This window comes from Anoplophora glabripennis, unplaced genomic scaffold (assembly GCF_000390285.2).
Source record: "Anoplophora glabripennis isolate ALB-LARVAE unplaced genomic scaffold, Agla_2.0 scaffold1387, whole genome shotgun sequence".
NCBI classification, from domain to species: Eukaryota; Metazoa; Arthropoda; class Insecta; order Coleoptera; family Cerambycidae; genus Anoplophora; species Anoplophora glabripennis.
Genome location: NW_019417472.1, coordinates 59,320 through 71,643, shown reverse-complemented (window position 1 = coordinate 71,643; position 12,324 = coordinate 59,320). Strand labels below are relative to the sequence as shown.

Below are 12,324 nucleotides of genomic sequence, written 5' to 3'. Positions count from 1 at the left end.
TTCCTGTGGGGATAAATATATAGAAATGAGTTTTACATACTATAATCTTAATTTGAATCCAATATGAAATATCTCAACAAATTTAACAAATATGCAACAAGTGTAAAAGAAGACATTGTTAATGAATTACACAAGCCTGCCAGAATCAATTTCAGAAGACGTAGAACCGTAATAAAAGGTCTGAATGATTTAATACAAGCTGATTTAATTGATTTGATACCATATTCAAAGGAAAATAATGGATATAAGTATGTTCTAATCGTTATTAATTGTTTTTCTAAATTCGTATGGACAAAACCTCTGGTAAGCAAATCAGCGCAAGATGTTACAATTGCAATGAATATGATTTTACAACGTTTTAAAAAAATTCCGAAAAATCTGCAAACTGACATGGGAAAGGAATTCTATAATGAGAATTTCAAGAAACTGATGAAAAAATATAATATTAACCACTACAGTGTTTATAGTACGAAGAAGGCTTCGATTGTGGAACGTTCCATTAGAACTATAAAGAATATGCTTTGGCGTTCTTTTAGTTTAGCAGGAGAATATAAGTGGACTCATATTTTAGATAAAATTGTTGATAGATATAACAACACTGTCCATTCTACAATAAGGATGAAACCAAATACAGTTACATCAAGGAATGAGAAATCATTATTAAAGTCAACATATACTCATTTAAAAATTGCTGATAAAATAACAAAATTTAAAGTAGGCGATCATGTGAGAATTAGCAAATATAGAGAAGCTTTTAAGAAAGGCTACACACCAAATTGGTCTAGCGAAATATTTATCATTAGGAAAATAAGATTAACGAATCCCACAACATATTTATTGCAGGATGAGAGTAGTAAAGAAATAACAGGAGGCTTCTATGAATTGGAATTACAAAAAGTAAAACATCCTGACGCCCACTTAGTTTAAAAGGTGTTACGAAAAAAGGGAAATACAGCCGCTGTGACGTAGCCGGCTGAAAGCTATGCCGATCCTGCTCCAGTCGCCATCTTAAATTGTGGAACTGAATCGGCACAGCTGTTCTACTTGTGACCTCTAAATTTGATTATAATGATGAAATTAGAATTCCAATACAAGAACTGGACGCCTACACTTTACCATGCGAAAGCATGCTGTATTTAGAAATAACAAAGGACACCGGTATCAAAGCTAAAATTTATAAATAATCAGTTACCTCTTCAGAGAAATCCATTTTGGAAATAAAAGGGTGAAATGTGAAATTCTCTTGAATACGCACCACGATCAGCCACCATTTTTGACGTTCGGTTACATAATTAACCTAAATTTTGTGTTAATTTTATTACACATATAGCCTAAATCTATTAATATCCATAAGCAAAGAGACATTCATATGCAATATGCCTTGTATTCTAATAAAATGAAAGGGACAATTGAACATATAAACAATTTAGAGCTATCTCAATATTCTCTTGCCTCCAAACTAAAAATTGTGCACAATTTATATCTTATTGTATCTATTTTTGTTTTTAATTACATTTCAAATAACTTACCTAAGTAGGTATTTTAAATCTTTATAATAGTCTGCAACATAATTTATTTTTGTACGTACCATATATCATATTTATCCTTTTACAGTTGATGTTGGGAATAAAAAAAATCTTAAGTTTTTATAAGTAAACTATACCGTAGTTTTTAGCTTTCTCGGAAAGAATTTTTTTCGGTGTCCGGAGCCGAAGTTAAATGGAGGAATTAAATGAATTGATGTTATTCGCACAGAACTTTTGACATAACATTTACTTTTAAGGAAAATTATCAAGTTTTACAAAAATATTAAAATCACATTTTGATAGATAATTAAAATCGTTTTTCTAACAATCACATCAATTTGTTATACTACAATGACAATAAATTTAGAGTCTAATAGTAGGTATACCCAGATCTTTTATAGAACTAACGCTTTTGAATATAAGTAGTGTAAAAACATAATAAAACCTTTTGAAGTGAATACAGTTAGTTAAACTAGAAATTTAACGTTTAACCTCCCTGATAGCACAATCGTGTGCAATTCTAATATGTTGTTTCAAGTTTACTTGAAATAGCCAAATTGTGTCAGATTGTTTTGTGTCTATTGCTGAAATTTATATCGTTTCTTATGCAAGATACTTTTACAAGTATTGTTATAATTTTATAATTTTTTACTATGTTTAATCAGATACCTATCAAGTAAGTTATTGTCAGTTGTCAGATTAGAGAGATTCTAAAAAGTCATAAGTTTTTTCATTTTTATATATCTGCCGTTTGTGATTAGCCCTGTGTTTAGGCCGGGACAGACGGGTAGTTTGTCCAACGGTGTTCAAGAAAGTGACTTGCAAAGAGAGTGACTTGACATAGTTTGTGGCGACCGTGACAGGACTTTGCAAGCGGTTACAAGTCGGCGAAATCGGTGTGAAAAACGTTGTACCTATAACAGTAAATAGAATCAATTGCGAAGAAGTTAGGTATTATGGCTGATTCAATGGAGTCTAAGAAAAAGCATAGGAAAGTGCTCCGATCTTTTGTTACAAAATCGTTGAACGAATTAGACACTCTGTTAACGAAAAGTCCTATCGTGCTGGAGGACATAGAGGTTGCCTGGGAATGCGTAAAGCCTAAGTTTGATGAACTCAGCGCGATGAACTCTGAAGTGTATAATTTGTTGTTGGAGGCACAAGCGACTGAGGAACAACTGTTGTTAGACATTGAACAATGTGAAGGCTATACGAAGAAGTTCACCACACTTAAGTTAAAAGTTTACAAGCTGTTGGAACCTGTAGAGGATGCTGGGTCAGTGAAAGGGTCAGTGCAAACTTCTGGTAGTCAAGTAGGTTATGATGACGTCGTACGAGGTAAGAGAAAGTTTAAGTTACCCGCTATTCAGTTCAAACAGTACGATGGAAATATTAAAGACTGGTTACCGTTCTGGTCTCAGTTCAGGAAAATTCATGCTGATACTCAGTTGGATAATTGCGATAAGATAGACTATTTGATACAGGCTACAGTTGCGGGAAGTCGTGCGCGACAGATTGTAGAAAGTTTTCCCGTGCTCGATGAGAATTATGAAAAGATTATTGACTGTTTGACTGCGAGATTCGGGCGTGAGGACCTACAAATTGAAGTATACGTGCGCGAATTGTTAAAATTGGTTTTAAACAACGCCGTATCAAATGAAAAGCAGGATTTGTCGAAATTGTACGATTTAATTGAGACTCAGTTAAGGGCGCTGGACACGTTGGGGATTACGTCAGACAAGTACGCAGCGCTTTTGTTTCCGTTGATTGAATCTTGTTTGCCACAAGAACTTTTACGAATATGGCAAAGATCGGCTTTTAATTCGCGTGGTTCAGGAACAAATAATAGCGCGAGTAGTGGTAACAATGAACCAGTAGCATCCGTAGGTGACTCTCCATTAGAAGTTAGGCTTGGAAACCTTTTAAGTTTTCTACGCGCTGAGGTCGAAAATGAACAACGGATAGACTTAGCAAGCGAGGGTTTCGGTTTAGCTGATAATTTTAAAACAAGGTCCGGTACGGCTAACCAATCTAGTAAAAGAAATGCGTCTAAATTGTTAAACAATTCGACCTTTACTGCGGCGGGTTTAGTAAATGTCGATGTTGTCAAATGTATATTTTGTACCGGTGTTCACGAGAGTGACAAATGTTTTAAGGCACAAAAGATGACACTAGAAGAGCGCAAACGTATTGTATTAGAAAAAGGAGCTTGTTTTAAGTGTTTAAAGGCAGGGCATATGTCTAAAAAATGTCGGTCTCGCTTGAAATGTATTGTTTGCGGATATTCGCATGTACCACTGATGTGTTTAGGTTTAGCTGAAAAGAAAACATCTCCACAGCAAAAGGAGAGTTCGAGCGAGCAAGATAATGTTAAAAGGGATCAGGCGATGTCCAATCAAACAAGTTCCTACGTGTTTCTACAAACTGTAAATTTTAAGGTTAAAGGTCAATCAGGCATGGAAAGTGTGAGAGCGCTTATTGACACAGGTTCACAGCGCTCGTACATTTTGAAGTCCACTGTATCGTCACTCAGTCTCAAACCCAAGAGAGCGGAAAAAATTGTACATTGCCTTTTTGGAGGAACAGAGATGGAACAAATGCATTATTGTTATGACGTCACAATTTCCAAAGGTGACTACAGGAAGACGTTTGAAGTTCTAGATCAGGCTCAGATTTGTAATGAGGTTTCACCAGTATTTTATGGACCTTGGATACAAGAACTAAAAGTACTTAACGTGGAAGTTTCCGATTACAAAAGTCAAGGTCCAATTGAGATGTTGTTGGGAGCAGATGTAATTGGGTCTTTGTACACGGGGAAAAGACATCTGTTAAAATGTGGACTGGTGGCAAATGAAACTTATGTTGGTTGGACTGTCGAAGGCAAAGTTCCTACACTGAATTCGACAACTATGACTGTAATATCGATGTTTACGAACCCTTCAATTACAGAACTGTGGCGACTTGATGTGTTAGGGATAGAAGAACCTACAGAGAGAAAAACGAAAATTGAAAAAGCCCTAGCAGCAAAAGAGTTGTTTTGTGAGACAGTAATAGTGAATGGAGAGGGTAGATATGAGGTCAGGTTGCCTTGGTTAGAGGGGCACCCTCCCCTGCCCACAAATTACCACATAGCCAACCGCAGACTTCAAACCGCAGTGAAACAACTAGAGAAAAATGGGTTGATGTCTAGATATAAAACAGTATTTGAAGAATGGGAGCGATTAAATATAATTGAGAAAACTACGAGAGGTGATGTTGGACATTTTCTGCCCCATAGACCGGTTGTTAAAGAAGGCTCTACTACGGCTGTTAGACCCGTGTTTGATGCTTCTTCTCATGGAAAAGATGAACCATCGCTGAACCAATGTTTGGAGAAGGGGGAAAATTTGATTGAGCTGATACCTGCGGTGTTGGTCAGATTTAGAGAATATGCGATAGGTGTAATAGCTGACATAAAACAGGCGTTTCTGCAGATAAGTGTGAATCCGAGAGACCGTCAGTTTTTGAAATTCTTGTGGATTAATGAGAAAGGTGAGGAAATAGTTTACATACACAACAGAGTGGTCTTCGGAGTAAACTCCAGTCCGTTTTTGTTGGGTGCCACGATCCAATATCACCTAAAAAAGAGTAAAGAAGATTGTTTATTACCAGGTTGCGAATATGCGAAAGAAACTATAGAAAAGCTCGCCCGTAGTTTCTACGTAGACAATAGCGTAGCAAGTGTGCCGGATTTAGAAGTTTTGAACCGGTTTATTAAAGAAGCGACCATGATCATGGCAGAGGCACAATTCGACCTTAGAGGGTGGGAGTTTTCTGGCAACTCAAACAGCTCGGATGGTATTTCAGTTTTGGGTTTGAAGTGGTTCCCGACTAGAGATATTTTGACTATAAACCCAAATTTACTTACTTGTGACACAGAAAGTGTTGTAACGAAGCGAAAACTGTTATCAATAGCACAAAAGGTATTTGACCCCATAGGATTTACGTCACCTGTGACATTATTGCCCAAGTTGTGGCTACAGGTTTTGTGGGAGAGAAAAATATCATGGGACACTGAAGTAAATGGTGATGTGGCGATGCAGTTTAGAAAATGGGTAAAAGATTTGCCAGAACTTCTGCAGATAGAAATCCCTCGTTGGAGCGAAATTGGTGGAGCAAATCCCGAAGACGTCAGTATACATACCTTCGTCGATGCATCCAGAAATGCGTATGCAGCGGTTGTTTACGTTAGGGTGAAAAAGTTGGACAATGTTTCAGTTCATTTGATGGCAGCTAAGTCTAGGGTGGCTCCGATAGAAAAGAGAAGAGGAAATTTGACGATCCCACGCCTAGAGCTATTGGCAGCGACGATAGGTGCGAGACTTTACACTCAGGTTGTAGAAAATTTGACAGGTAGCTTTGCTAGTTTCTTCTGGAGCGATTCGGCTACAGTGATCTCGTGGTTACAACGCAATGAAGAGTGGGGTACGTTTGTACATAACCGTGTGATTGAAATACGCAAGCTAACACCGAATCTTCAGTGGCATCATATTCCAGGGACATGTAATCCGGCAGACCTGCCATCTCGAGGGTGTTCGCCTAAACAGTTAGTTGAATCGAAATGGTGGGAGGGGCCAGCATGGCTGAATAATAATGTCGAAAGTTGGCCATCTACAAATTTAATTGTTAATGAAGAGGAGGTTAACAAAGAAAAGAAAAGGAAGGTTACGACGTTTATCAATTTAGAAAAGGAAAAGGTGGACTTTCACCTCACGTACTTCAGCAAGTATACCAAGACAGTTAGAATGATTGCTTGGCTGCACAGATTTGTACACAATTGTAGACATAAACAAGATAGAAATAAGAGGGAACTGAGTGTGTATGAGATAGATTGCGCAGAAAAGTTTATTTTTAAGCTGATACAAGAGGAAGAATTTGAAGGTCTAAAAGATAATAAATTAAAGAATCTAAGTCCTTATTATGACAGTGAGGGTGTCATCAGACTGAAGTCAAGAGTCTCAAACAGAAGAGACACTGTTGATTATCGTTATCCTGTGATTTTGACTGGCAGGAATCCGATTATTTGTAGGTTAATTATGGAAAAACACCAGAAATCTTGTCATGTAGGGGTGCAAGGACTGTTATGTTTACTCAGAGAGAGTTATTGGATAATAGGTGGCAGAAGAGCCATTCGTTCGGTCTTAAAGAAATGTGTCACATGTAAGAGATTTGATGTTAAACCTTTTGCGGTAGAGTCACCTCCATTGCCTGGCGATAGAGTGCGTGATTCTGCTCCGTTCGAGATTACGGGGGTCGATTTTGCCGGACCTTTGTATTTAAAATCTGGAGAGAAAGCGTGGGTGTGCCTATTTACCTGTGCCGTGTACCGCGCGGTACACTTAGAACTTACAATGTCATTATCCACCCTTAAGTTTTTACAAGTTTTGAGAAGGTTCATCGCGCGGAGGGGCAGACCCAGAATTTTGTATAGCGATAACGGTACTAATTTCCGTGGGACTGATAACGCTTTCGCGAATCTAGACTGGGACGCTATAACTCGAGAGACTAATACGCAACGAATTTTGTGGCGCTTTAATCCCCCTAGTGCGCCGTGGTGGGGAGGATTTTTTGAAAGGTTAGTTGGTGTAGTAAAGCGCCTACTGCGTAAAGTATTAGGTAAAGCGAGTTTAGGTTATGAAGACTTAATGACTTTATTGTGTGATTGTGAGGCCGTGGTAAATGCTAGACCATTGACTTATATTTCAAACGATCATAATGATCCTGTGACATTGTCACCGGCTATGTTCCTGCGGGAGCAGGCTAGCTGTAACGTTGTCGATTGTGATTTAGTCGAAAAAACATGTCTTACGCGTAGTATGCGAAATAAACAGAAATTGCGTGAAGATTTGAAAAATAGATTTAGGCTAGAATATTTAGGGCAGCTTAAACCGCTTAGAGAAACAAAATCGAACGCGACAATTAAAACGGGGGACATAGTTCTTATAGGTAATGACTCTCACAAGCGCGTTGAATGGCCTATGGGACAAGTAATTGACGTTGTACCGGGTAAAGACGGTCGGATTAGATTGGTTAGAGTCCGGACCTCGCATGGAGAGTTGCTAAGACCTGTACAACGGTTATATCCACTAGAGTGCGTTGATGATTCGGTTGAGAGGAACCATGACGATCGACGAGATGTGGCTGTTCCCAAAACGAAGGTTCCTAGGTTGCACCCTGAGTCTTCTGAAAAAGGAAATCAAGAGGATGTTGCTGATTCATATCGCGTTTGCGGTAGTGTTCGGGATAGTGCGTGGGTGAGAGAATCCGCCGATTACCCAGATCATCCAGGTGATCTTAATGTAAGCCGAAGCGGGCGTAAAATAAAGTGTCCTCAAAGATATTTGTAGTTTAAGAACGTTAGTTTAAGTTAATTGTATTTAGGTGAGAAACAGTTTGTAAAACTGTGTCTCAGGTGGGAGTATGTTATAATTTTATAATTTTTTACTATGTTTTATCAGATACCTATCAAGTAAGTTATTGTCAGTTGTCAGATTAGATAGATTCTAAAAAGTCATAAGTTTTTTCATTTTTATATATCTGCCGTTTGTGATTAGCCCTGTGTTTAGGCCGGGACAGACGGGTAGTTTGTCCAACGGTGTTCAAGAAAGTGACTTGCAAAGAGAGTGACTTGACAAATATCTAACTTAATACTTGCACCAGACTTAACCAAAAGTACTTGAGTCCATAAGTCAACGTGTTGCAGACTTGCTGCAAAACTGAGCAATGTATATGTATATGCAACATAGTCACTTGCTTTAATTTACCCCTTTGCGCTCAAGTGCCCTGAATCAAATCCATTGAAAGCTTTGATCAAGACAATTGCACAATGAATCTTGCACTAAACACAGGTACACAGCAGTCTTGTATAAGTGTCTTGTGCAAGATTGTGCTACCAGGGCTGTTTTCTTTAAGTCTTTTTCTTGATGGTAAACTTGAACTCTGCTTGAAGATCGCGTTCAGTCCGAATCTTCAAAATGTGTACTACAAATATGTCCAGTTGAATGATTAAACAAATCGCGTCTCTTACACCGTTCCACCCATATCTTTCTAAGTTTTTTTCCTTAGGAAACACATGAAATAAAATTTTTAAATTGTCTTGTTTAGCACTATATAAATTATTATTGCAAATTGCAACATTATACCTCACATTTTTAAGTGGTAAATTAATAATTTATATTAAACATTACATCATTAACCTATTGAAAACTATTATCAATAACTAACTATTGCAAAATACCCAAACAACTATGAAAGATTTACTTAAATAGTTTAAAAAATGTAAAATTACTGGTTAAGTCGTATGTAAACAATCTTGTGACGTAGTATAATTTAAGCCACGTCCATAATTTAAGTCTATTACTTGACCGTCTTTTTTACGGACCGTGGTTAAACACAACCTATCAAAGCTTGGTGCAACGTATTTAAATAGTAAGGAAGACTTATCGATAAGTGTCACTTAAGGGGTTGAATTTTCAAAATATCGTTTTTTTTTTCTTAAAATGTAGTTTGAACCTAGAATATGAAGCAAAAAGTTTTATAAATAATTTTTTTTAATGTGCTTTTCCTGAAACGTGTTGGGCGTCTCTCATACGGCTACCTGCACAATGAACATAGGTACTCGCTCGGAAAGCACCGCGTACCTTCTTACCTATTAATTTATAACTTCTCTAATACTAGATGTCGTTAGGAAGTATGCGTGTACAATTCAAGCAAAATTTTCAAACAAAAGTACGTTAGTGTAGCGTCAGTGCACGTTCATGTCTAAAACTCATTTTAAAACTTTAAACGCGTTTTTCTCGAAACACGCTTTTTCAAAACGGCACGCACCAATAATTCCAACAATTTTCAATATTTTCTTTTGAAATTTTAACCATATTTAAAACTTTTTGAAGAGAAACATGTACGGATTTTCCGATAAGTTAATTTAACAATTGTTATAAACAAATAACAATCCCGTACGTGTTTCTCTAGCTATACTCATGTAGATTAAAAGCATTTTTTTGTTCCACCTTGAAATTTGCACTAGTTCTAGTTTTTAAAGAAAAAAATTTTCTGTACACTTAATACATGCCTAATAACATATTTAAACAGTTTTTTCTATTACCTTTCCTTTTATTAAAAAAATTGTCAAAAACACGCTTTTTTAGGCCGCTACAGTGGTGTAATCCCTTAACAAAGCTTAAGATTTATGGACAGTCTGTGCAACCGGCCCACAGTGGGGCAGAATCCCAAAAAGCTGGCCAAGTCAAAATCTTGAAATTTGTTACTCTGTTCTCGATCGCGCTCCTCAATTGCTACGCTTTGTTGTGCGCATGCGCCTGAAGGGCCGACGGACCCTCTGGAAACGATGTCCAGGTAAGTATTAGAGTTTGCCAGGTGTACAGAGTCCGGACAGGCTATCCCGGGACGCATCCCGCCTAAATGTCTATATGACGACGTCGCCCTTTCCGTTTCCGTTCCCACCTGAGCATTAAATGCCCCCTCCAGAGACTCGGTAGAAGTCAATGACTCGCTCAGGCGCTCCTCTTCAACAGTACGTTCAGGCCGAAGCGAACACGCTACCGGATTCTCTCTTGCTGCCATGTTTATTACAACAAATCAATATATATATAAAGATACAGTTCAACAATATAATCAATAACCGTTATTATTCTAGCCCACTCACTAAATCAGTTTTGAAATACGCGAAACTATTTATTCGTGCTGCTGCTTACTTTACTCCTAAAAGTCTTAACTACTCGCTCTACTCATATAGTATCTCCCGAGAATTTACACAGGAAGTTATACTGTTCACAAACTCTACCAAATTTAAATTCAAAGTCTTTTTTAGGCCTTTTCCTATTGACAGTTCAATGTCCCACACACTTTCTAGTCTTTTCCTACTTACCCGCACTACTACAGTCAGTTTACAGTCCACCGATGAATCTCGCCTCGTCGTGGTCACTCACAATGATTTAAGACAAGTTAGGTCAGTTATTATTAATCACACTGTATACAACTTAACTAGAAATGACTTAACTTCCAGAATAGTTCTTTTGGCAGTGGAGCTGCAACAAGTCTTTTACTTTATTTCTATCTTTCAGGTTCGACACTTCTAGAGACGATACTGAAGGTATCGTTGCAAAGTTGGAGATCAATAAGGCCACAATTAACGTTGACACATATATTGTCAGGTAAGTAAATTGTTTATACACTAACGAATTCTTTTAGATTAGACCTGAAACTCCAGGATGCTACATATGGTGACAACACCTCAACTCTCCCCGTGACCCAAGTTGGGAATTTTTATGATTGATGCTTTTTCACAACTCTACAGGTAAGTAAATATTTAACCTTTCCCCTTTTTTTTCCTATTGTTTAGACTTTCCTACCAAAACGAGTCGAATTCCATTGACAGCACTCTCACGTACTGCGACAAGAACTGCTAGTCGTAGCTATCGCGACTTACATATTTATTGGGGACCCATCTCCCAGGCCACGCCCCAAAACGGCGTCTCCGCCAATCCTGGCCTCCGATCACGCCCCCAGTTTTAATAAAACTATTTTCCCAAACTACAATTTCCAAAATATCGCGGAAGTCCCCGCGACCGCGACAACTCGAGGGTTTTTGGGGTCGCTGATAACGAATTTGGGGTCAGAATTACAAAATTCAATGTGGAGGATTTAATATAACCATATCAGAAGTACAAATATTTTTTAAATAGGGACTAAGAATTAAAAGATTATGAAATACAAAATGTCACATTTATCAAGCATGAAGAAGATGTAAAAATGACAAATGACATATTAGACTATTTATATATTTCGTTAAATATGTATCGAGAGTGATTTATTTGAATCCCGAATAAAATTCGAGTTTTTTCATAAAAGAAAAGAATCATCATCTGATGAAAAATCTTCTTAAGTTGAGACAATTTCGTCTTTATTTGCAATCTTCCCAAGTCTTACATCGTCCAGAGAAGGCGAAATTCATTTTACTCTACATTTTACAAAAACCTATACAAAAAGTTGTTAAGCACTTATAGGCAGCTAATTTTTGTTTTAGTTTACAGATAATAGTTTTGTCTTTTTTGTCCAATAAGTTAAATGACAGAATTCTGCAGTATTATTAAACTTTTTTCTTCAAAACTAAATTATTATTTCATTTTATAACGTAATATTCAGATAAGTTTGGTAGCCAATTACTATTTTTTGTAAAAATATTGAGTATTTTAGCCTACATATTCATAATCTACCTACATTTATGAGTTGATTTCATTTTGTTAGAGATAAATCGGTGAACTCTACGAAATTTTATAACCATTTAAACACAACTATTACTTCTGTTCCTACGCGCGAGCAAGATGTTGCTCGAGCAGCGGTCGCCTTTGTAATGATTTAAAAAACAGGTATAGGGAATTTGACCCTAATAGTAATTAATTCTGAGACTTGGAATATTACTCTAGCCAATCCAACAGTAAAAATTACCGAATTAGAAACTTTATTTTTTGACTTTTGGCCAGCTTTTTGGGATTCTGCCCCACTGTGCGGCCCTAAGAGAAAACTGTCATAGTAATCAGTACTTTCGTCACTCATTTTTTATCCGCCAATATTAATTTTAGTTTTTCTATCAGTACCGCAATACTACGTTGTAGAGAAATCTTTCTAGAATAAATCAAAACATAGATTTTGATATCGGTTGAAAATTGCATGTTGGTAGATTTTTGTAATAAAAATTTTGCCCACTGCTTTTTGGGATATTAGATAGTTGTACATACAT

General features: G+C 37.1%; 1 protein-coding gene across 1 annotated transcript; it reads left to right on the top strand.

Annotated features, from left to right (window-relative positions):
- Window positions 1-2,482: 2,482 nt before the first annotated feature.
- Window positions 2,483-7,912, top strand: LOC111692365. The gene has a single exon (XM_023456338.1). The coding sequence runs from the start codon at window positions 2,483-2,485 to the stop codon at window positions 7,910-7,912; it is 5,430 nt and encodes a 1,809-aa protein (XP_023312106.1).
- The last annotated feature ends 4,412 nt before the right edge of the window (window positions 7,913-12,324 follow it).